At 46.5% G+C, this 26,459-nt stretch overlaps 1 protein-coding gene across 3 annotated transcripts in view; it reads left to right on the forward strand.

Annotated features, from left to right (window-relative positions):
- Positions 1-26,459, forward strand: part of KIAA0930 (KIAA0930 ortholog) — a 47,647-nt gene that overhangs the window by 15,272 nt on the left and 5,916 nt on the right. For 2 of the 3 annotated variants that reach the window (XM_066632497.1, XM_066632494.1), the window contains exons 2-8: positions 5,955-6,100; positions 15,541-15,648; positions 17,618-17,695; positions 19,825-19,926; positions 21,722-21,862; positions 23,671-23,865; positions 24,511-24,673. In XM_066632497.1, coding sequence (XP_066488594.1) covers positions 5,993-6,100; positions 15,541-15,648; positions 17,618-17,695; positions 19,825-19,926; positions 21,722-21,862; positions 23,671-23,865; positions 24,511-24,673 — 895 coding nt within the window. In that variant the 5' untranslated portion in view covers positions 5,955-5,992. The remainder of the gene's footprint in view (positions 1-5,954; positions 6,101-15,540; positions 15,649-17,617; positions 17,696-19,824; positions 19,927-21,721; positions 21,863-23,670; positions 23,866-24,510; positions 24,674-26,459) is intronic. The other variant, XM_066632495.1, reaches the window with a different exon arrangement.

Consider the following 26,459-nt stretch of genomic DNA (forward strand, 5'->3'; position numbering starts at 1 on the left):
CTTCTGACTTCTGGGAGACTCTTCTGCATTCTGTGGCTCTGTTTTCAGGGCAACTAATGAATTGGCTGTCCTTCTGCCAGCAGAAAATTGCTGAGTTAAGATCTCAGCAGAAGGCCTGTGCCATTAGCGGAATTCTAAATGTGTATATAACAAACGTTTAATAAACTCGGGGGGGGGGGGGGATGAGGTTGGCTCACTTTTGTGAGGGACCTGGTTTGCATGGATAATGTGGTGTTTTGTCCATTGGCTCAGTTAGGGCTGTGGTATTTCTGCTAAAAACAAAAAGTGCCCCAAGATAATTCTGTGCCATGAAACATGGAATTTACAACTGAGTTTATATATTTAATCGCCTGTTCTCAGAAGGGTAAAATGACCTTGCAGTACAGTTGAAATTGAACAGACATCTGCCAGAAAGAGAAAATGATTGTTTACTGCAGTGATTTCCAACTGGTGTGCCATGACACATTGATGTGCCACGAAAGGTCCACAGGTGTGCCACAGGAGTTTGTAGCACAGTGTTGAAAATTGCTGAAAATCTCTTTCGGGTTCTGCTGCTCTATTTCTAGGCCAATAGTCTGTAGTAACAAATTGTCTGTCCCTCTTTCTTTGCCGGTTCCTCATAAACACGCCGGTGCAGATTTATCGGAGTACTGCTGAAGTGACTGCCTTAGCACAGATAGCTTATTTGGGCTTGGTCCCTTTTCCAGCTGGGAGGGCCTTGAGCCCTTCTTCCCTTGGCTCCAGCTTAGTCCTTGCCAATCTGATTTAGCCATTTAGGCTGCAATCCTAACCACGCTTTCCTGAGAGTAAGCCCCATTGAACAAAATAGGACTTGCTTCTGAGTAGACCTGGTTAGGATTGTGCTCTCAGTATATGGGCATGCTGGGATGCCTGGAACCACAGACACTGCTGGAATAAGCAGAATTGCTGGTCTGCCAAGCAGATACTTTGAGAAGCATTGCTATACTGTTAACTCATCGGGAAGTCTGTTTCCTTAACCATACTGTTATTGGATCATACATTGGAGTAGCATTTGCTTCTTTGAAGAATCAGGTTGCTGACTTGTAGTCACTCTGCGACTGACCTGCATATTTTATCCTCTGTCATTTGCAACTACTGAGTTCTTGGATGAGAGCTGACTGCTTATTTCTGATCATCACTTCCTGCTTAATGATGTCACTTCTGGCCCCCAGCAGGCACCATGAATGCTAACTTTGGCCTGCTATATGAAAAGCGTTTTGACACCCCTTGTGTAGGTAATCTGATGCCATCGTCTTCCTTTAACTTGGTATGGTTAACACAACTCACCTGTTTTTTATTTGCTGTAGTTTTGACCATGATGAACTGCTTGTTCATGATAGGCTGCTTAAAACAACAGTAATAGAGGCCCAGCAGAGGTGTATACCGCAAAGAAAGAAGGGTTCCACTAAATCCAGGAGAGTGCCCGCATGGCTAACCAGCCAAGTTAGAGAGGCTGTGAAGGGCAAGGAAGCTTCCTTCCGTAAATGGAAGTCTTGCCCTAATGAAGAGAATAAAAAGGAACATAAACTGTGGCAAAAGAAATGTAAGAAGGTGATAGGGGAGGCCAAGCGAGACTATGAGGAACGCATGGCCAGCAACATTAAGGGGAATAATAAAAGCTTCTTCAAATATGTTAGAAGCAGGAAACCCGCCAGAGAAGCGGTTGGCCCTCTGGATGGTGAGGGAGGGAAAGGGGAGATAAAAGGAGACTTAGAGATGGCAGAGAAATTAAATGAGTTCTTTGCATCTGTCTTCACGGCAGAAGACCTCGGGCAGATACCGCTGCCCGAACGGCCCCTCCTAACCGAGGAGTTAAGTCAGATAGAGGTTAAAAGAGAAGATGTTTCAGACCTCATTGATAAATTAAAGATCAATAAGTCACCGGGCCCTGATGGCATCCACCCAAGGGTTATTAAGGAATTGAAGAATGAAGTTGCAGATCTCTTGACTAAGGTATGCAACTTGTCCCTCAAAACGGCCACGGTACCAGAAGATTGGAGGATAGCAAATGTCACGCCTATTTTTAAAAAGGGAAAGAGGGGGGACCCGGGAAACTATAGGCCGGTCAGCCTAACATCCATACCGGGTAAGATGGTGGAATGCCTCATCAAAGATAGGATCTCAAAACACATAGACGAACAGGCCTTGCTGAGGGAGAGTCAGCATGGCTTCTGTAAGGGTAAGTCTTGCCTCACAAACCTTATAGAATTCTTTGAAAAGGTCAACAGGCACGTGGATGCGGGAGAACCCCTGGACATTATATATCTGGACTTTCAGAAGGCGTTTGACACGGTCCCTCACCAAAGGCTACTGAAAAAACTTCACAGTCAGGGAATTAGAGGACAGGTCCTCTCGTGGATTGAGAACTGGTTGGAGGCCAGGAAGCAGAGAGTGGGTGTCAATGGGCAATTTTCACAATGGAGAGAGGTGAAAAGCGGTGTGCCCCAAGGATCTGTCCTGGGACCGATGCTTTTCAACCTCTTCATAAATGACCTGGAGACAGGGTTGAGCAGTGAAGTGGCTAAGTTTGCAGACGACACCAAACTTTTCCGAGTGGTAAAGACCAGAAGTGATTGTGAGGAGCTCCAGAAGGATCTCTCCAGACTGGCAGAATGGGCAGCAAAATGGCAGATGCGCTTCAATGTCAGTAAGTGTAAAGTCATGCACATTGGGGCAAAAAATCAAAACTTTAGATATAGGCTGATGGGTTCTGAGCTGTCTGTGACAGATCAGGAGAGAGATCTTGGGGTGGTGGTGGACAGGTCGATGAAAGTGTCGACCCAATGTGCGGCAGCAGTGAAGAAGGCCAATTCTATGCTTGGGATCATTAGGAAGGGTATTGAGAACAAAACGGTTAGTATTATAATGCCGTTGTACAAATCGATGGTAAGGCCACACCTGGAGTATTGTGTCCAGTTCTGGTCGCCGCATCTCAAAAAAGACATAGAGGAAATGGAAAAGGTGCAAAAGAGAGCGACTAAGATGATTACGGGGCTGGGGCACCTTCCTTATGAGGAAAGGCTACGGCGTTTGGGCCTCTTCAGCCTAGAAAAGAGACGCCTGAGGGGGGACATGATTGAGACATACAAAATTATGCAGGGGATGGACAGAGTGGATAGGGAGATGCTCTTTACACTCTCACATAATACCAGAACCAGGGGACATCCACTAAAATTGAGTGTTGGGAGAGTTAGGACAGACAAAAGAAAATATTTCTTTACTCAGCGCGTGGTCGGTCTGTGGAACTCCTTGCCACAGGATGTGGTGCTGGTGTCTAGCCTAGACGCCTTTAAAAGGGGATTGGATGAGTTTCTGGAGGAAAAATCCATTATGGGGTACAAGCCATGATGTATATGCGCAACCTCCTGATTTTAGGAATGGGTTAAGTCAGAATGCCAGATGTAGGGGAGAGCACCAGGATGAGGTCTCTTGTTATCTGGTGTGCTCCCTGGGGCATTTGGTGGGCCGCTGTGAGATACAGGAAGCTGGACTAGATGGGCCTATGGCCTGATCCAGTGGGGCTGTTCTTATGTTCTTATGAACTCTCACAGCCACTCAGAGAAGCCCACGAGCATTTTGAATTCTTGGCATCACTGTTGGGCGCTGCAAGTTAACTAAAAAGCAAATGTAATGAGTCTTATGGCCAACTTTTTTAAACAGAGCTTTCCAGACCATCAGGTATTGAATGCTGCAACTTTAGTCGTAAAAGTGATGCAGATGTGCCCCTGTATCTGTGGGGGTTCAATTCTGGAACCTCCTGCGGTTATGTGAAACTGCACATATGGGCGACCGCCTGTCCCGTCACTCTCTGGAGTCGGGGACAACTCTACTCCCCTTGCCTCCAGAGGGTTCTCCAAGCCCAGCAGAGTCCGTGGACATCCATCCGTGGCTTCTGCTGGGCTCAGACTGAGTCCTAGAACTAAAATGTCCCTTCTGGTTTCTCCGTGAAACCGGAAGCAACATTTTTCATGCCTTTTAAGGAATTGGGAGGTCCGGGTAAGCCCTCCAGGGCCTCCAGCTTGCAAGAGATCTATCCTCTGTCTCTTGCCCAGGTTCTGGGTGGGAGATTGGGGCGAGCACAAATGCATGCACAGACGAAGGGAGACCCACAGCCCTTGTGTCTGAGCTCCCCACTTCCATAAGCTAATGCCATCCCTGTACTCATCTGAAACAATGTATCAGTAAATCAAGAGAGGGTATGGAAGGTACTTCCCTTCCCTAAATCCCCTCTGCCTTCTGTTTTCCAACCATGCAAACATCCATTTTTAGCTCCAGCATGTTTTTTGAAAATTCCAGTAAGCTAGGGCAGGGGTCTCCAAACTATAGCCTGAGGGCCACATCCAGCCCACTGCAAAATTTCACCTGGCCTACAGCACGTTTTTTTCCGAGCTTCTGCTAATATTTGACATTTTTACCCATTATATCCGTTGTGGGTTACAAGCCATGATGTGTATGTGCAACCTCCTGGTTTTAGAAATGGGCTATGTCAGAATGCCAGATGCAAGGGAGGGCACCAGGATGAGGTCTCTTGCTATCTGGTGTGCTCCCTGGTGGGCCGCTGTGAGATATAGGAAGCTGGACTAGACGGGCCTATGGCCTGATCCAGTGGGGCTGTTCTTATGTTCTTAACTACAATTCCCAGGAAGCCTTGCAGGTCTCTTGTTATCTGGTGTGCTCCCTGGGGCATTTGGTGGGCCGCTGTGAGATACAGGAAGCTGGACTAGACGGGCCTCTGGCCTGATCCAGTGGGGCTGTTCTTATCATTTCTCAGTTTAAGCATGATGCTGTAATTTCCACATTTCTCTTTTGTTCTGACTTGTATCATGCTGATTCTAAAAAAGATTCAGGTAAAACTTATTCATTCATTTAAATTTCACTCGTTCATTTATAAAACTGATTTTTTTTTTCTGCGAAACTGCAAAACAGTTTTCTGCGAAAATTGGGAAAATGTGAAAAGTATATGTTGTGGCCCTAGTACTGAAAACTTTGGAGACCCCTGTGCTAGAATAAGCAGAAAGAACTAGACCAGTGTTTTTCAAATCACCCGTGGTACTTGAGATGTTGTGCAGTGGTATGTGTGTCTCCCAGGGGGCTACCACTGCTGCAAACAGTGGTAGGAGCTCCAACATGTGGTTTTCATACACTTGAAAAAGCCCACCCACTTGCTTTGAGCCTCTTACTATTGTTTTAACACCCTTTCTGACCTCCCAATCCAGAAGTTACTGGCAATGACATCATCACCAGTTACTTCCAGTGGTGGTGAAGATAATTAGAAGTGGTACACTGGGGGATAAAGGTTGAAAAACACTGAATGAGACAAGAATAGAAGCATTTCTTTTTCATTTTGCCAAAGCTCCTGAGTTGCCAGGAGGGGGGCAGAGATGTCATCCCCACCCCAACTTTTCCCTCTCTTCATTCAGGTACAGTGTTCATGCTGCAAGCCTCAAAATCCCATCCTGTCCCCCTCTTGATGTATGCGAACACCCACCTTACCCTCTCACCATGCTTACAACATTTGTCTGAACAGACAAACACTGTTCTCAGAGGAGGCCTCCCCGAATATAAAACTGAGGCCCCTTCCGTCACAGGGAGGAACTTTGAGGCACACAGCTTTGGGTGCTTTTAGTCCTGCATCCACAGTTCTTGGATGACTGAATAGTGCTAGAGTTGGGCTAAATTGTGGTTCTCCTTGCCTGGAATGTTTAGAGCTGTGTTACCTACTTCTCCAAATGACTTCTCTTAGTGCTATAATTGACTACAGACTGTTGTGCTGGTGTTGTCTGCCACATAAAGTGTGAGATGAGCCATCACTGATTTAGAAATAAATGCAAATAAATTGGTATGCACCGCTAACTTGCTGCATTGGAATTTTTCAGAAAGCAAAATTAATGTGGCTCCAGCAGTTCTTAACATTCACTTTTGCTTCCTTTTAGGATGTTTCAAAGATGACCGCATTGTGTTCTGGACATGGATGTTTTCCACTTATTTTATGGAGAAATGGGCCCCCCGACAGGATGACATGCTCTTTTATGTTCGCCGAAAACTGTCCTATGTTGGTGATAATGCAGATGGCAAGAAGGTGAGTGTGATCATAGTATATTGCATCCTAGGCCAGCTTTGCTTTCTCCGAGTTAATGCAAAAAATGTATATTGAGAAAAATGAGAAGACAGTAGCAAAGCAATGCTTTTCAGAGTGTGGTCCTCAGGCCAGTTGCCTTTCTGTGAGCCATTGGTAGCAGGTCCATGGCATATCTCCTGGTTCTTCCTCTTTCCAGCTTCTCAGAGTCTCCCAAGGCTTGCCGCGTCACTTGGATACATGCCTAATCTCACAAGAGGCTCTGAAAAGCTGGAAGCAGGAGAGAACAGGTAAGTCTATATGCCACGAACCAGGGCTATATATAGTGCTGATCTGTGGCATATCAGAGAAAAAAATTACTGGTTCATGATAGTGGACCCTTTAAGTAGCATTGTTGTAGTCTTGTCATAAGCGTCTCTAACCTGCAGGCTCCTCCCTCTTGTCAGTTGCTAAGCTACGAGGGGGGCGGTGCAGTAAGTATTGCAGGTACCTCAGTGTGCCTTGTAAGCAACCCCTCCTACTTGCTGTTGGAGCCATTCTGGGCAGTGACAGCATGACAGCTTCAGAGAGGCCTGAATGAAAAGCCAGCTTGAGACTAGAGACTCGGACGTGAAAGAGATGCATTGGGGCTGGACGACCAGAAGAAAACCAGGATTCATTAGTCAAGGACCTCTAATTAATCAGTTTAATGCAATTAACAGCCCAATCATATCCACACTTTCCTGGAACTAAGCCCTGTTGACTCTAATGGGACTTACTTCTGAGTAGACATGCCTAGGATTGGGCTGTAAATCTTTTTAAAATGTTTTTTCCTTTTCTTTTGGAGGGGCCAAGCCCCATTTGCCCCTATAATAATAATAATAATAATAATAATAAAAATAATACAGGTATTTATATACTGCCTTTCTTGGTGTTTATTCAAGACTTTATTCAAGGCGGTTTACATAGGCAGGCTATTTAAATCCCTGTAGGGATTTTTACAATTGAAAGAAGGTTCTATCTTTCAAGAACCACAACATTCAGATGTTTCCTTCTGATCTGGTTTCACATTCTGGCCTCCATCCTCCCATGCTCAGAGCAGATAAGAACATAAGAACATAAGAACAGCCCCACTGGATCAGGCCATAGGCCCATCTAGTCCAGCTTCCTGTATCTCACAGCGGCCCACCAAATGCCCCAGGGAGCACACCAGATAACAAGAGACCTCATCCTGGTGCTCTCCCCTACATCTGGCATTCTGACTTAACCCATTCCTAAAATCAGGAGGTTGCGCATACACATCATGGCTTGTACCCCATAATGGATTTTTCCTCCAGAAACTCGTCCAATCCCCTTTTAAAGGCGTCTAGGCTAGACGCCAGCACCACATCCTGTGGCAAGGAGTTCCACAGACCGACCACGCGCTGAGTAAAGAAATATTTTCTCTTGTCTGTCCTAACCCGCCCAACACTCAATTTTAGTGGATGTCCCCTGGTTCTGGTATTATGTGAGAGTGTAAAGAGCATCTCCCTATCCACTCTGTCCATCCCCTGCATAATTTTGTATGTCTCAATCATGTCCCCCCTCAGGCGTCTCTTTTCTAGGCTGAAGAGGCCCAAACGCCGTAGCCTTTCCTCATAAGGAAGGTGCCCCAGCCCCGTAATCATCTTAGTCGCTCTCTTTTGCACCTTTTCCATTTCCACTATGTCTTTTTTGAGATGCGGCGACCAGAACTGGACACAATACTCCAGGTGTGGCCTTACCATCGATTTGTACAACGGCATTATAATACTAACCGTTTTGTTCTCAATACCCTTCCTAATGATCCCAAGCATAGAATTGGCCTTCTTCACTGCCACCGCACATTGGGTCGACACTTTCATCGACCTGTCCACCACCACCCCAAGATCTCTCTCCTGATCTGTCACAGACAGCTCAGAACCCATCAGCCTATATCTAAAGTTTTGATTTTTTGCCCCAATGTGCATGACTTTACACTTACTGACATTGAAGCGCATCTGCCATTTTGCTGCCCATTCTGCCAGTCTGGAGAGATCCTTCTGGAGCTCCTCACAATCACTTCTGGTCTTTACCACTCGGAAAAGTTTGGTGTCGTCTGCAAACTTAGCCACTTCACTGCTCAACCCTGTCTCCAGGTCATTTATGAAGAGGTTGAAAAGCACCGGTCCCAGGACAGATCCTTGGGGCACACCGCTTTTCACCTCTCTCCATTGTGAAAATTGCCCACTGACACCCACTCTCTGCTTCCTGGCCTCCAACCAGTTCTCAATCCACGAGAGGACCTGTCCTCTAATTCCCTGACTGTGGAGTTTTTTCAGCAGCCTTTGGTGAGGGACCGTGTCAAACGCCTTCTGAAAGTCCAGATATATAATGTCCACGGGTTCTCCCGCATCCACGTGCCTGTTGACCTTTTCAAAGAATTCTATAAGGTTTGTGAGGCAAGACTTACCCTTACAGAAGCCATGCTGACTCTCCCTCAGCAAGGCCTGTTTGTCTATGTGTTTTGAGATCCTATCTTTGATGAGGCATTCCACCATCTTACCCGGTATGGATGTTAGGCTGACCGGCCTATAGTTTCCCGGGTCCCCCCTCTTTCCCTTTTTAAAAATAGGCGTGACATTTGCTATCCTCCAATCTTCTGGCACCGTGGCCGTTTTGAGGGACAAGTTGCATACCTTAGTCAAGAGATCTGCAACTTCATTCTTCAATTCCTTAATAACCCTTGGGTGTATGCCATCAGGGCCCGGTGACTTATTGATCTTTAATTTATCAATGAGGTCTGAAACATCTTCTCTTTTAACCTCTATCTGACTTAACTCCTCGGTCAGGAGGGGCCGTTCGGGCAGCGGTATCTGCCCGAGGTCTTCTGCCGTGAAGACAGATGCAAATAACTCATTTAATTTCTCTGCCATCTCTAAGTCTCCTTTTATCTCCCCTTTCCCTCCCTCACCATCCAGAGGGCCAACCGCTTCTCTGGCGGGTTTCCTGCTTCTAACATATTTGAAGAAGCTTTTATTATTCCCCTTAATGTTGCTGGCCATGCGTTCCTCATAGTCTCGCTTGGCCTCCCCTATCACCTTCTTACATTTCTTTTGCCACAGTTTATGTTCCTTTTTATTCTCTTCATTAGGGCAAGACTTCCATATACGGAAGGAAGCTTCCTTGCCCTTCACAGCCTCTCTAACTTGGCTGGTTAGCCATGCGGGCACTCTCCTGGATTTAGTGGAACCCTTCTTTCTTTGCGGTATACACCTCTGCTGGGCCTCTATTACTGTTGTTTTAAGCAGCCTCCATGCATTCTGGAGAGACTGGACTCTTTTTACCCTCCCTTTCAACCTCCTTCTAACCAGCCTCCTCATTTGAGGGAAGTCCGCCCGTCGGAAGTCAAGGGTTTTTGTTAGAGATTTGCCTGGTATTCTTCCCCCAACGTGCACGTCAAAACGGATCGCAGCATGATCACTGTTCCCCAATGGCTCAGTAACGTTTACATCTCTAACCAGGTCCTGCGTACCGCACAAAATTAAATCCAGAGTCACCTGTCCTCTGGTGGGCTCCGTGACTAGCTGATCTAAGCCACAGTCATTTAGCACGTCAAGAAATCCGGTTTCCTTATCGTGACCAGAACACAAATTGACCCAGTCAATATGAGGATAATTGAAGTCCCCCATGATTACAACCCTGTCCTTCCTTGTCACCTCCCTGATCTGTTTCCTCATTTCAAGGTCCCCATCAGATTTCTGGTCTGGAGGACGATAGCACGCCCCCAGTATTACATCGCTGCTCAAGCCTGGTAATTTAACCCACAGAGATTCTACGGTGGAGTCGGACCCACCTTCAATCTCTACTTTGCTGGATTCTATCCCTTCCTTAACATAAAGGGCCACCCCACCTCCAACACGCCCCTGCCTGTCCCTCCTGTAGAGTTTATAGCCCGGGATTGCGGTATCCCACTGATTCTCCGCATTCCACCAGGTTTCCGTTATGCCCACTATGTCAATATTTTCCCTTGTCACCAGACATTCCAGTTCTCCCACCTTTGCTCGTAGACTTCGGGCATTCGCATAAAAGCATTTATACACGGAATGCCCCAGGATGGGCTGCTTATTCGCTCCTTTGTCCCCGCATCCTCTCACTGTGCCAAACTGTCTATCACATCCCATCTCCCTACCTTTCCCAATTTCTTCTCCTACCCTGCCTTTGTCTTGTTGTTCTCTAACCTCCCCATCCTCATCCCATAGGGATGAGGAGTCCCGAACCGGATGCCCCTCGGCTCCTGTCGGCCTTCCCCCAGGGATCAGTTTAAAAGCTGCTCTGCCACCTTTTTAATGTTATGCGCCAGCAGTCTGGTTCCATTCTGGTTCAAATGGAGCCCGTCCCTCTTGTACAGGGCCCGCTTGTCCCAAAACGTTCCCCAGTGCCTAACGAATCTAAACCCCTCCTCCCTACACCACCGTCTCATCCACGCATTGAGACCCCTGATCTCCGCCTGCCTAGCTGGCCCTGCGCGTGGAACAGGTAGCACTTCAGAGAACGCTACCTTTGAGGTCCTGGCTTTCAGCTTCCTGCCTAAAAGCCTAAATTTGGCCTCCAGGACCTCCCAGCTACACTTGCCCACATTGTTGGTGCCGACATGCACCACAGCCGCTACCTCTCCCCCAGCACTGTCTACTAGCCTGTCTAGACGAGAAGTGATGTCCGCAACCTTCGCACCAGGCAGGCAAGTCACCATGCGGTCCTCACATCCGTCGCAAACCCCCCTCTCTATGTTTCTAATAATCGAATCCCCCACTACAAGAAGCCCCCGACCCCCCTCCCGCCGAGGAGTATCCCGAGTGCGCTCGGATACGGGCCCATCCCCTGGAGAAGGGATCCCCCCTAGGGGACTGTTTCCCTCCTCTCCAGGATGACGTCCTCCAGTCCCGAGACTTCCCACCCGGGCAGCCGAGGAGCTGCACGCCTGAGGTTGGGACGAAGCCTGATCGTCCCCAGAAGTCTCCCCACGGTCCTCCTCTGGCTGCCTGCGCTTCTCCAGGTCGGCCACCAAGGCTTCAAGGGAGCGGACGCGTTCCCTGAGAGCCTGGAGCTCCTTGCACCGAGGACACACCCATGACTTATACCCCAGAGGCATATAATCATACATGTGGCACTCAATGCAGAACACTGGATAGCCCCCACTCTGCTGCTGGCTGTCTGACTGCATAGCTTTTTTGTTGTTGTTGTTGTTGTTTTATTTAGGGGTCCTTTTAAAAACCGTACACTGGATAGCAGCCCTCTTCTCAAGGGAAGAGGAAGGGCAGTGTATGGGGCCCTGGCCTCCTCGCCCTGCTGCTGAACTCGCCCAGATGCTAAACTCTTGTGCCTTACCTGGCACTTAGTTCCCAGAGGCACTTGGTGTCCCAGAGGCCACACGCGTCTGCAGAGAGCCTCACGCGATGGCCCGCCTAGCTTTATACTCCTGGCTGGCTCCTCCCCCCTCCTTCCTTGCTGATTGAAAGGGGGCTGGCCTTCCCAGGTGAGTTTACAAAAGCTCAGGAAGGCAAATGGCTGCTGATGGGCGTGACCTACTCTGCAGGCTCCTGAATGGACTGCTTGGGGCTCTTAATGGGTTGGGAATTGGCCCTTCCTAGGTCCTTTCCCTCCTAGTTCTGCTCTCTTAGGCTGGACTGTTTTTGTAACCTCAAGCTAGTTTTTATTTGGGTTTGTTTAATTCTTTATTGCTCTCTAGATCCTGTGTCCCAATTTACTGACCTGTTTAGGTTATGTTCTAACTTAGATTAGGTTTAACCTGGGTTAAGTATAGGTTTAATTTAAGCAAGTAGAAAACCTGCTTTTCACTTTATCCTCCTCCCTTTCTTCGATTAAGTGCTACCTTAGGTGCCGCTAACTTTCAATTTTGATTTAAATGCCTGACCCTTGAGCACTTACTCACGAGTAGGACTCTGCTCTTACTCACGAGTAGGACTCTGCTCCTGCTCAGAGTAGCCCTATGTACCTCCCTTAGGTGCTAACTTTCAATTTTGAGTTAAGGTTGCTTTAAAGGTAAGGTTAAGGTTAGAAGACAGGGAGTTAGAAAGACAAAGCGTTAGAATGAGTACACTTACCTCCTCCTCCTGCTCCTCCTCCTCTCCTTCTCCAAAACTCAGCGGTCTCCTTGCCTTCTCCTCGCCCAGATGCTAAACTCTTGTGCCTTACCTGGCACTTAGTTCCCAGAGGCACTTGGTGTCCCAGAGGCCACACGCGTCTGTAGAGTTTATAGCCCGGGATTGCGGTATCCCACTGATTCTCCGCATTCCACCAGGTTTCTGTTATGCCCACTATGTCAATATTTTCCCTTGTCACCAGACATTCCAGTTCTCCCACCTTTGCTCGTAGACTTCGGGCATTCACATAAAAGCATTTATACACGGAATGCCCCAGGATGGGCTGCTTATTCGCTCCTTTGTCCCCGCATCCTCTCATTGTGCCAAACCGTCTATCACATCCCATCTCCCTAACTTTCCCAATTTCTTCTCCTACCCTGCCTTTGTCTTGTTGTTCTCTAACCTCCCCATCCTCATCCCATAGGGATGAGGAGTCCCGAACCGGATGCCCCTCGGCTCCTGTCGGCCTTCCCCCAGGGATCAGTTTAAAAGCTGCTCTGCCACCTTTTTAATGTTATGCGCCAGCAGTCTGGTTCCATTCTGGTTCAGATGGAATAACTCGGCTCAGCTTTTCAGCTGCTTCAAGGTCGCACGGTGCCGGTGGCCTCGAACTGGCGACCTTGTGGATGTTATCTTCAGGCAAATGGAGGCTCTACCCTCTAGACCAGACCTCCTGCCCTATCGAGGAATCTCCACTGGTGTATACATATATAATGCCTTTCTGTTGAGGATTTCTCTGCAAGCATCTGATGAAGTGGACTGTTTTCCATGAACACTTATGCTACAGGATTCTGTTTTAAAGTGAGAGGTTGTTTGAGATTATGGCTCTCTGCAAGTCTCAATGGATGTGGAAGTTCTGCCCTAAGAAGTGTGAGAAATGTCTTATGTTTATTTGGTTGAGATACAATCAATATATATTTCCTGGCACATTTGGGTAAAATTTCTCCTGGTAAAACTTTCTGCCACTCTTGGCAGAACATGTAGGGGGGAAAAAGTAGGGGAGGAGGCCTTTGGACATGTACCCTTCTCTCCTTGTTGGAGGTCTTTAAATAGAGGCTGGATAGTGATCAACCAGGCATGCTTGTTACCAAAAGGGCTGTTTTGTTTAGGGGAATTATTACACTGCCCTTATTGGAACCCTAGGATTGTAGGCTGGATAACAAGACGGCGTAATGCGGAGAAATTCCCTTTTGCTTAAAGAGGAGACTGAGAGAAAGATAACTTTTAATAAAAGTTTATAGTTTTATTACAAAAGCACAAAGGTAAACATAATACACAAGGATAAATGTTAAGTGTATGTTTCTTGGTCCTAGTACTTGAATCCAATGTACCTAGCTCTCATGGTGGTTGCGTGTGAAGAGTATTTGGTGCATCCGAGGAAATTAGAAAAAGGAAGGGTTGTAGAGAAGGATTTTAGGGGTCCCTGATCTGCCATCTCCAGCTGCTAACTAAAGATGGGGAGAGAAGGGGGAGAAAAAAAGGGGGGGGAAAGGGAAAGAGTTCCAGGCGCAAGATAGTTACCTGTCCTGTAGAGCATTTGGATTGGGGGGGGGAAGAGTCCTGTGAAGAGGACCCTCTGACACAACACAGATGTGTTGGTCCTTGGAGAGAGAGAGAGAGCATGTGAGAGGAAGCCCTCACTTAAAAGGGGTTTGGAGAGAGTGCTGAGCTGGATTACTACCACACAGCAGGGTGCTTGTAGTATATAAAACATTGAAAGGATCAGGATGTCAGTTATCGGCAACATTCAATGGGGTCTATGGCTGGCTTCCTAGATGGGGGAGCTTAAACAATACAATGAATCAGCAACCCAAGAAGGCAGTTCAAGTTTGCATACAGTACTTAAACAGTGATTGGGTTAGGAGACACTTCTGCACACAGTTCTTAAACAGTGATTGGGTTAAAACAATACAATGAATACAGTAATGTAGGAGACACTTAAACAGTGATTTAAGATGCCAGACTTCCTCCCATAATGTGTGACCATAGGGAGGTGGTGGTTGTGTAACCATGAGCTTGTGACTTGACCAGAGTTTTGGAAATGTGGCCTGTGTGAGAAGTTTAGCCTGCATGATATTTTAGTCCATAGTAACATAACCAGATATAGAGAGAAAATCACAACTAAAAGGCAAAAGGGGATTTTCATGTAACATGCTAAGTTTGTGGACAGCCTGCAGTGGCAGGGGTTGAACTCTACCTTGTAGGTTCCTTCCAACTCTACGATTCTATGGACAAGTGGTCTCCTTGCACTGACCAGACAGAAAGGAAGTCAGCATGGAACTTGCAGCCTTTGAGACGACAACTGCCATTGCAGTACCCTTGGCAAGGACTACAGTTCCAATGAGCCCCCTTGCTTTCTCTTTTTCTTCCTGAAGGAGTGGAAAGAGGAGAGAAGAAAAAGGGGAAATTAATGCTATACACTTTAAAACACCTGAGCATTGGGGAAAGGGAAGAAAAACATCAAGTTGAGCTCTAAAGAATCAAGCCAAAGCTCCATCTAGTCCAGTTTTCTGTACCTCATTGTCCCACCAGATGCCTCAGGGAGCACAGAAGAAAGCAAGAGCTGCATCCTTTTACCACTCTCTTGCACTTAGCCTTCTCAGATAGCTTACTTCTAAACCCAGGAGGTTGCATGTGTTCATCATAGTTTGTAACCTGTATGGACTCCTCTTCCAGAAATCTATCCAGTCCCCTTTGAAAGGGAACTCTGCCAGATGCCGTTATCACATCCTGTGGCATTGAGTTCCACAGACTTAATTACACACTGGGTAAAGAAACAGTTTTTTGTCTGTTCTAACTCTCCTGACAATCAATTTTAGTGGATGTCCCCTGATTCTGGTGTTGTGTGAGAGGGAGCCCATCCAACTGCAACAGGGATAAGCAAAGAGAACGTTTAAGAGGGTTAGGTGGCTGTAGGGAGTGAGCAAATATTGGCAAAGTTTGTATTGTTAGACACTACCCAATTGCTTGCTTGTTTTTTTTTTGCGGGGGGGGGGGGGGTCTGAAAATTCCAAGATCATGCAATCTGAATTTCAAACTGTTACCTATTTCTGCTACTTGTATCTTGGTAAAATTCATTGCCTTGGGTATCTTAGCTATTAAAAGGAGGTGTGGAATATAAATTTTTTTAAGCTGCATCCTATACACTTTTTCTTGGGAGTAAGCCCATTGAACATAAAGATATTTACTTCTGAGGAGTGCATAGGATTGCAGCCTCAGATTAATGTCAATTCTGTGGCTCTCGAGCAACAAATATCCCACCACTATGCATGATTTACATAGACTCCTTGGATGTTCTCTCAGCAGGTTGAAGTTGAGGTTTACCGCAGGGATTCTAAGAAACTGCCTGGCTTGGGAGACCCAGATATTGACTGGGAAGAGAGTGTCTACCTGAACCTCATCCTGCAGAAGGTGACCCAACCCTTTACTATCTTCTGCCCTTGCTAGGGCACGGCTTGCTTGTATCAGTATTTCACATCCTGGTATCCTAGGTTTGTCACTTGACTTGATTTGCTTTTGTGCATGCAGTGATGGTGAGAGATGCATTTCAAATTCTGTGCCCTTTTCCCGTGTGTGTGTGTGTGTGTGTGTGTGTGTGTGTGTGTGTGTGTGTTTTCTCCTGGAGTTTCCGCCTCTTCTGAGCTTCCTATGTTGTGGGGCGTCTCCAGCCAGAGACTTTCTGCCGCTATTTAGCTTGTTTTTCTTTCTTTCCATACACCCCAAGTATTCTAAACTACTCTTTTTCACTGCTTCATGGGGGTGTCTGACTTTCCTGCTGCAGCTGGCATGTGCCTACTGATGGACAGCCAAGCCCATTGGGCTAGATAAAGGGGTAGGACCGGAATGCCCCAGGTGTGACCTTCACCCTTCCAGTTGCTTGGCTCTATCATTTCAGCACATCTGGGCTTTTTAAGTGCATGCACAGATTGGGTTGCTGTCTACTTTGTCACTGATGTGTCATGGCTGTGCACTAGCAAGAGGGTAGGGTTTTTATTCCTTTGTAGGGGTGCAGGAACTGGACTGCATTCCCTTTCTCTTGGACATTCCCTTTCTCCCATGCAGTGGGTGGGGCAACACCCCAGGTGGTGGGCTTGGTGATGTACTATCACTCCGCCCCCACTGGTTTAGGGCTGTACCTTTTGATAGAACAAAGATAGAACACATTCTGCATGAAATTACGCATTGATTGATATATAACATGCCGGTATTATTCCTCCAAACTCTGATTTTAGTGATTTTGGTCACTAGTGATGTCACACACCCCTAGGGTGTCAACTTACTAAAACCTTATTGCAGCAGTTCTCAAACTTTTAGCACCGAGACCCACTTTTTAGAATGACAATCTGTCCAAGTCCCACCAGAAGTGGAAGTGACATTAGGCAAATTAAAATAAATAAGTATAAATAATTAAAATAAAACAAATAATTAAATAAGCAGAAGCCAGCCCTGTTCCACCAAGTGAACTTCTTCTGTAGCCTGCCTGCAATAAAACCCCCCTCCAAGATCAGTAAGGTTTTCAGCCCTACCCAGTGCCCGGTTCAATTTAAGAACTTCTGTTTAAACCAGATCACTGTCAGGATCCACCTGGCTTTGCAAGTCTCAAAAAACCTTATCAGCTGAAGCCTCTGTTTTGATCCTTTTTAGTGGGGGGGGGGGGGCTGCCTTCTGCTTATTTGTTGAGCTCCAGTTCCATCAGATCAGGACCATTCTGGTGGCTTCATATTCCCCTTTGCCTAACCTGGCCACCAGCCAAGGCACGTTTGCTTACTCGTGAGTAAACTGAGGCTTAGTTTCGCTTTCCATAGGGCTCAATACTTGGAGGGAGGGACTTCCTTTTCAGGTGTTTTTGGGTGCTGCATTCTTTGGATCAGGACTATTCTGGTGTCATTGGATTCCTCTCAGCCTGCCCTTTCCGACGGACTAAGGCAAGTTCGCCTACTCGCAAGCAAACGTGCAATACGGCTCAGTTTCACTTTCCATAGGGCTTCATGCATTTTTGTTCTCTGGTTTTTGGCCTTAACTTTTGATAGAAAGGAGACATTTCACTCTGGTTTTTTTGCATTGCTTTCAGCTGGAAATTCCACATCCAACGGTATATGACATGACAGTATTACTCCTAACCACTGTGATTTGAGCGCATCACACACACACACACCCCGTGCACGTCCCCCGGTGTGGCCCAGACCACCCGCACCTCCCCCGCGATGCCACTGCCCCCATGTGCCCTCCTTCACTGCACACAATATTTGGTTCTGAAGCAAACTGGATCACATTACTTCCTCTTTGGAGAGAGAAATTTAACGAAAAACCATGTCAGTCTATGTAATTTTGCTTTGCATTTCCATTAAAGTTTCTTTTTCAACATCTGGTTTTGTTTCAGCTGGATTATATAGTGACGTGTGCTGTGTGTACTCGTTCTGATGGAGGGGATATCCACATTCACAAAAAGAAGTCCCAGGTGAGCAGCCGCATGTGCCATGGAGCTCCTCCTCTCCCCTTTGCCCCTTCCCCTCCTTCTCCCTCCCCCCATAACCTTACAGGTACTGGAACAGAGATGCTCCAGTCAAATAATCTGATCTTCTTTGTGGTTTCATTCCATCTTATTGTGCAGCACAATCCTATGTATGTTTTCTTGGAAGTAAGCCCCACTGGGTTCAGTGGGGCTTACTAATAATAAACTTTAATAATAAACTTTATTTATATCCCGCCCTTCTCCCTAAAGGGACCCAGGGCGGCTAACAACATGTAAAAAACAAATTAAAAAACATAAATTAGGACAAATAGCAGATAAAAACATTAAAAACACATTACCAGAGACCATAAAAACAGTAGTCAGATTAAAAGACAGAATAAAAAGAGCACAAGAAAGCAAGTCACAGAGGAATCAGGCCTGTAAAAACTACAAAATTTGTAAAAAATGTTAAGAAGGCCAAAAAAAGTCAGAAGGCTTGTGTAAACAGCAGTGTCTTCAGGCCTTGCCGGAAACTCTCAAGAGAGGGAGCCATTCTCAAGTCAAGGGGAAGGGAGTTTCATAATGTTGGTCCTTGGGTGGCGGCACTTATAAAAAGGCCTTCTCTGATGACCTGAGAGGGCGAGCCGGATTGTACGGGAGTAGGCGGTCTCTAAGATATCCTGGCCCAGAGCAATATAGGGCTTTAAAGGTCAAAACCAGCACCTTGAATTGGGCCCAGAAACGAATGGGCAGCCAATGCAGCTGCTGGAGAAGCGGACTGACAGAGTCAAACCGCCTAGCTCCAGTGACCACACGGGCTGTCGCATTCTGGACTAATTGCAATTCCGAACCGTCTTCAGGGGCAGCCCCACATAGAGCGCATTACAATAATCTAACCTCGATGTCACCGTGGCATGGATCACCGTGGCCAGGTCTGCACGATCCAAGTACGGCTGCAGCTGGCGCACCAGCCGAAGCTGAGCGAAGGCCCCCCTAGCCACAGCCGCCACCTGGGAATCCAGGAGCAGCTGCGAGTCCAGGAGGACCCCCAAGCTGCAAATCTGCTCCTTCAGAGGGAGTGCAACTCCATTCAGAGCAAGCTGATAATCCAGCACCTGCATCGAGGATTTCCCAATCAGGAGAGCCTCTGTCTTATCCGGATTTAATTTCAGCTTGTTAGCCCCCATCCAGATCCTCACTGCTTCCAGACAGCACTCCAGGCCCTCAACCGCCATCCTGGAGTCTGGAGGAAAGGAGAGATAGAGCTGGTGTCATCAGCATATTGATGGCACCCCACTCCAAACCCCCGGATGACCTCTCCCAGCGGTTTCATATAGATATTAAATAGCATGGGGGACAGAACTGAACCCTGCAGCACCCCGCACCTCAAAGGCCAGGGTGTCGAACAGGCATCCCCCAGCACCACCATCTGGGACCGACCCTCCAAGTAGGAGCGGAACCACCGCAAAACAGTGCCTCCAACTTCCAACTCGGCCAGTCGGCCCAGAAGGATACCATGGTTGATGGTATCGAAAGCCGCCAAGAGGTCCAGCAGGACCAACAGGGACGCACTCCCCCTGTCCAGTCCCCGGCGTAGGTCATCCACCAAGGCGACCAAGGCAGTTTCCGTCCCGAAGCACGGCCTGAAACCAGATTGAAAAGGATCCAGATAATCCGCTTCATCCAAGACCCTCTGGAGTTGGGTCGCCACCAACCGCTCAATTACCTTGCCCAGAAACGGGATGTTGGAGACTGGCCGGTAGTTATTCAACACAGTGGAATCCAGGGAGGGCTTTTTCAGGAGGGGGCGAACCACCACCCGCTTCAAGGCGAGCGGCAACGTCCCCTTCACCAAGGAAGAATTGACTACCCTCCCCGTCCACTCAGCCAGTCCCCCCCCCGGGCAGCTCTAATCAGCCAAGCTGGGCAAGGGTCAAACAGGCAGGCAGACGGCCTCACACTCCCAAGGAGTCTCACACTTCCAAGTAAATGTGCATAGGATTGCTGCCTAGAACACTTAAGCCAGTTGGCTCATGTCTTTACCATACACTTTTCTGTCTGTTTCTTGTTTCCCTGCTAGTATACGTAGCTATCTGCAGCATGCTACATAACCCATCTCAAATGTTTTCTTCTAGCAAGTCTTTGCATCCCCAAGTAAACATCCCATGGACAGCAAAGGGGAGGAATCGAAAATCAGCTATCCAAACATATTTTTTATGATTGACAACTTTGAAGAGGTAGGTGCTTCGTACCATCAGGCATCTGATTGTCTTTAAATCCAGTTTTTGGGGTGTTAGTCCGTCATGTGAATTTCAGCTAATAGTCCTACTTCCTTGTACAGTGCTATATGGAGCCACCCAAACATCTGGACAAATCATTATTTGTCCTACAGATTTATTGCTCTTCCTTAGAAACCTTAGAGCAGCCTCCATGGGTTTCCCACCCAGCCTTCAATCGAGTCCACATCACTACCGCTAAGGGACTGGGACCTGTAAAAGAACCTGTGCTACATTGGTTAACCCCTGCCAGAATGGCATATGCAAAACACTGGCAAGCACATTCAAAGCCTAGCGAGAAGGAAGCTACATCATTCCCCCCCAAAACTGGAAATTGTGACAATCAAGACGGCCCTCCCTTATGGGCCTTGTAATCTGTTTATTGCCCTTAGGGTCATCAAATGGCCATAAACCCCTATAGCCACCTGACACCCCACAGGTCTTTCCAATTCCGGTTACCAATTGCTCTTTAACCGTAGAGCTTCCAGTCCTGGTAGCCAGGCCAAATTTGGGGAACCCTCCCCTGAACCGTGCTCCAGCCTGAGCCCCCTTGGACTCGGCTTGAACCTTGGAGCAGGCTCCTAGTACTGGGTCTCCAGGTTCCACCCAGTTGCACCGGATTAACTCCCACAACCAGTCCCCTTTGCTTCACCAGTCCCAATAATCCAGGCAGTTGTAATAGATAGGATTTATTGAATATAGATTTAAAGAATAGTTATACAGACAGCACTGCATCAGTCAAGGTTTTAAAATTTAGGATAGAGCATACCAATACAGTACAACACTCAGCACTAATAAAACAATAAAGAGATAACTCCTAACTCTAACTATCACTCACCAAAGGCTTAGATTTCCAAAGTCCAGTCTGACCCATCTTGCTGCAGTCAAGTTGGGTCCCTCTTGCCAGAATGGTCAAAGCTCAGGCCCCCTTAGCCAGAGGCAAAGCTAGAACAAAGAAGAACTCTTTTCCCTCACCTTTATAGGTCTCCTGACCCATCCACCAATCAGAACTTGGTTCCAACTGAACATTCAAGGGGTGGACGTGCCACAGGCCTTCTTATGGTTATCATGGTGGAATCCCCCCTTCCAACCTGAGAAGTTCACAGCTGTACCCTGTTGTTAATCAAGTTGGCCTTGGAGCCCACTTGGTAGTTTGGTACGGTACCTGAGGCCCTGTAAAGCGGCCTCCTCCACAGTTCTCTCAGGCCTGGAATGCACTAATTAGAAGTCGGTTACAGCTGGGGCCTCGTACTCGGGCCTAACAACATGGCTACGAGCAGAAACTTTGCTTGTTCAGATGTTACCTGGTTATCAATATTCACTTTTCTGTCACAGAAATGATGTAACAGTTTAAATGAACTGCATTCAGAGTCTGCTACATAAGACAGTGTTTGATGTTTGGAGAGTGATTGCTTAATATGCATCAAGAGCTCTTTCCATGCTCAGTGCTAATTATGATTATTTGAACTTGCTGTAGGAAACTGTCTCTCCCCCCTTGATTTACTTTGTCATGTTGTCGGAGTGTGTAATAGCTATGTTTGATTTACGCTTTTTGGGATAATTAGAAATACCATAGGATTCAGTGTTTCAAGTGCATTGTTGGCTTTTCCTGTACCCAAAGCCTGCCTTTTATTTGCCCTGCAAATGGAGCTCATGCTTGACAGTGTGTCTTCTGACAGGCAGGTGCAAATGAGTGTTGTGATCTCGCTCCCCCATCCCCCTTCTAAATACTTGATTTTCTTGGATGTCATGGCAGGTCTTCAGTGATATGACTGTAGGGGAAGGCGAGATGGTCTGTGTGGAGCTGGTGGCCAGTGACAAAAGCAACACATTCCAAGGTGTCATCTTCCAAGGATCCATCCGCTATGAAGCCCTGAAGAAGGTCTATGACAACAGAGTAAGGAGAACCGTTTCAGGGATGGATTTTGGTTCATACTGATGTCTACCAAAGGAGATGTGACAGAGGCAACAGTATTATGGTTCATATGGCTGTTCTGTTCTCATATGTATACAAGCAGGGGAGGTTTCAGCAGAAGGAGTATTGAAGCGAAGCAGGTTGACTTCTATACGTATCTTGCCTCAGCTGTCCTGTCCCCTCTTCAGTTCAGACCACTGTTTCCCAAACTGTTCATTAGGACCCACCAGTGGGTTGTGAGCTGATTTTTTTTTTATGGGTTGTGAAAAGTTTTTGAAACATTTTTTTGAAAAAGAACTTTGCAAGCACCCTTGCCTGGTTTGCAGAAGAAAATTGTTAGTTGGAATGCTAACCGATGGTATGAGGTTCATACCCTCCAATTAAAATGTCACATGTTCATAAGATTTTCATAGAAAAAAAACCTTTCTAGATTTCTTTGTCTAGTGTGTCACTGTAGATTGATTTTCTTTACTAAATGGTGTGCCATAGATCATGTGTGAATCCACTTTCAGCCTTTTGTCTGACCTGGAAGTCCCTAATTGCGTATCTTGCTCTCCAGTTCAACCTTCAGGGTATCTTGGAATGACTAAGGTTTGGGGGAACAGTTCATGAACTCCCATTTCTAGGGGGAGTATAGCAAATGTCTACACTCACATACTGTATGTAAGGTCTCTAGCAGCCTCAGAAGCACAGAACCCTTATTTAATAATTTATTAATATTAATTTTTAAGATTTTGTCTAGTGTGTCACTATAGATTGTCATTTTAATAAGTGGGTCCTAGTGCTAAAAAGTTTAGGAAGCACTGGTTTTGACAAAATACTGCTCCTTTATCACATGTTGATAATTGTTTGTGGTCCCCTTGCATTAAGTGAAATGTGAAAACCAAAGATCTATTAGCATGCAGGGTTTATGACCAAACATTAAATAATAGTGAATAACTCCACTGGCATTCTTTTTGGGACTTTGAATGCTAGCACAAGTCTGCACTGATCCAGGAATGTGGATCAGGCCTGGGAAGAACCCACCCATTGGATCCATCCCCCGCCTCCCTCCCAACCCCTGCATGGACTTACCTGCTCTGGCAGACATCCGCTATTTGCCATGACCCGGGCCTAACTCGCCACTTGCTTCAGCAGCAGTCAGGCCACGTGTGCTGGTGCTTTCACATTTTTTACAGCCATAAAGGGGTTTACGCCACTGGACTGTAACTTCCAGTGGCATAAAGACCCTTTAGGATTGGACCATAAGGCTGTTTTGGTCCATGAGGAGCTGAAGCTTGTGCACCAAATGTGTATCAACTCCAAACTTCTATTTGCATGTTCCCTGCCACATCTGCATCAGAAATAAAGCCGAGTGTCATCTGCAGATTGATGACACCAAACAGGGACTATCTTGATAACCTCTACCAGCAGTTTCATGTAGAAGTTAAACAACACAGGAGACAAAATAGAGCAGACTGTGTAATTTTATAATATTGTAAAGTAACATGACATGCAGGTAAACTCCCTTAGCAGCACCTCCCTCAAACTGCCTACCACAGGCAAGAGGGAATCCATCAGAGCTCAGAGCTTCTAATTCCAGACCGGAGACAACCATGGTCAAGGGCATCAAAAGTCATTGAGGATTTCAGAGGAGTTAGGCTCACACTTCCCTTTTTTACTTCCTGAAGGTTGTCTACTAAGGCAACTAAAGTAATAGTACCAAAACCAGGGAGGAAGTCAGATTGAAATGGATCCAGGTAATCACTATTAACTTTATAAGCTGCTTATGCTTTTTTCTCTCTGTGTAGGTAAGTGTTGCAGCAAAAATGGCGCAAAGGATGTCCTTTGGATTTTATAAATACAACAATATGGAGTTTGTGAGAATGAAGGGGCCTCAGGGGAAAGGACATGCAGAGATGGCGGTGAGTCGTGTTTCAACTGGTGACACGTCTCCCTATGGAACAGAGGAGGATTCGAACCCCAGCTCACCTCTACACGAGAGAGTAAGTTACTTTAGAACAGGATTGGGCAGCTTTTCTACTCTTGAGGGGACTTTCTGGAGAACAGGGTTTAGTCTGGAAGCCAGAACTGGATCTTGCTGCATAAACCAATCTCTTCGCAGCTGTTTTAATTATCTGTTTCATATGTCCAATGCATTGCATGAATATACAGAGAAGTATGACATTGAAGAGTAGAATACTACTGACTCTTGCAGTTTTAAAACTAATTTTTGACACGAATGAAACTGTCTGCAAATGTTTAACTGCATCTCAATTGTAATGTGATAAGGTGGCCAGGAGCCAGATAAAATTGCTTTGTGGGCTGGATGTGACCCATAAACTGCCAGTAGGCCATCCCTAGATTAAAGCATTGGATGCTGATTAACCTGGCCTTATGGGGCCAACTGTGAAGGGTGAGTGGCCATAAATGGAGTTCTGTCCATACGTGCTTGTTCAGAATTCAGAAGTGTAGTTTTTAAGAGTATATTCCCAGATCAGGAAGTAATTTTTTAATTAGACTACCATTCAGATCATAGGATAATTGAATGATATGCTAAATATAAGACAACCCCAAACACAACTGAGAGTAATCAATACAAATCTCTGGTTCTTCCTTCCTAATACGTTTCTCCTTTATTCCCCCTTCAGGTCACTTCCTTCAGCACCCCTCCAACTCCTGAACGAAACAACCGCCCTTCTTTTTTCTCTCCATCCCTCAAGAGGAAAGTGCCCCGAAATCGAATTGCTGAAATGAAAAAATCCCATTCTGCCAATGATAGTGAAGAGTTCTTTAGAGATGACGATGGTGGAGGTAAGAAAAGATAGATTGCCAGGAATAACTTGGCCTAAGACAGAACTTCCTGTCTCAGCCGGCATTGAGGTTGCTAAGTTGGGTTTGGATTGTCTTGACCTGACTGTGTTATGCGTGAAGATGTCGCTTGTGGTAGAGATAGGAGTTCAGATCTACTACAGGGTTTAACAGGCAAAACTAATTTAATCTCCACCTTGATTTATGTGTCTATTATATCTCACTGGTCCCCAGAAGCATTTCTATTGGGCTGGATTGTGATACATGAAACTGCTAGTCATTACCGTTTTCTGGAAATTATTGCGTTGTGATGTACTTTGTGAAATCCACATGTTGCCAAAGAACAGTAAAATCACAACCTAATCCTAAAGGGCCTTTATGCCACTGGAATAAGTGTTCTGGCTGCATAAATGCCTTTATGGCTGTCACAAATGTCACAGATACCCTTAGGAACAAGTAACCCTGTGCAGGGGTTGGAATGGAGGTGGGATTGCAGTGGGCAGGGAGGAGGATGGATTGGGCCTGAGAAGCAGGAGGGTTTGCCGGCAATGATACCCCCTTCCAGAACCCAATCCACCTTCCTGGGTCAACACATACTTATGCCAGCTATAGAGCTGGCACAGGTCCAGGTTGATCCATGGCAGCTGCTGGGATTTACCCCAGAGCAAGGGAACAAGGAGGCCTGAGGAGGTCTCCAGAGGCCAAAACCCTCCCTCTCCCACATTGGCACCACTGCATTGCTGCATGGGCAGCACATAGGATTGGGCTGTTAAACAAGCCAGTAGCATTTTAGACCACAGGTGGAAGCATTTAGATTTTTGGATTGTCCACTATTGTAAAAGACTCCCCACCGACATAAAATAAACACAGCCAGGAAAGGGCTAGACTACAGCCATTTTTCTTCCTGCTGTGCTCATTTTATACAGTTGGGCAGGTGTTTGTAAAAGAGAGGAGCATTGAGTGGTATCTGACACATACCCTCTGTTCCTCTGTGGCTTAGTGTGTCAAAAATTTGGAAAATGCCTAACTTGACTCTGCTGGTGCGACGCCCCTCCCCCTCTGAACAACAGAGGAAACAATTATTTGCATATTCATTTATTTCAGTCATGTGTGGTGCTATGTATCATATAAAGAAACATCAAATAATTACAGAAATGAAATACAAGTGAAACAAACTCAGTTGCTGTTGGGTGTCGTGAATGATGGCTTGTCGCCCAAAATATTGTGGGCTATAAGCTTTGACACATGTGTCATAAGTTTGCCATTATAGTACTTATGTACTCTTCTGGTAGTAAAACTTTGAAGTCGGACTATGAAGTTTTTGTAGGCTGATATTCATATTAATTGTATGAATTGGTCAGCTGGTTTTGGCAGGATGCATTTTTAAGAATCAGTTGGTGGAAGAGTTTGTACTTTGTGTTCAGAAGATCCCAGGTTTAGATCTTGGTTCCTCCAACTCAAGTATCTGAGGCGGTGAGAGTGGAACATCTGAGTTACTGCTGGGCAATGGTGGGATAGAGTAGATGGATCCAGTGGTGTAGGTGAGAGGGGGCAGAGGGTACTGTGCTCCTGAATGACACTCCATTGGGGGCAGCAATCAACTGCACCACATTGACTTGCCTACATGGCCACCTGATTCTTCTGCTTTTTTCAAAGTGGAAGAAGCAGGTGGCTGCTCAGAGCAGCATTCAATCTCTCCGGGGGAGAGCAGGAGAATCTGCCTCCCCTCGCAGGCCTTCTGAGTGCTACTCTAAGTGGCCGTCTGCTTCTTCCACCTTTTTTCATAGTG

The sequence above is a fragment of the Tiliqua scincoides genome, chromosome 6 (genome assembly GCF_035046505.1).
Source record: "Tiliqua scincoides isolate rTilSci1 chromosome 6, rTilSci1.hap2, whole genome shotgun sequence".
In the NCBI taxonomy this organism is placed as follows: Eukaryota; Metazoa; Chordata; class Lepidosauria; order Squamata; family Scincidae; genus Tiliqua; species Tiliqua scincoides.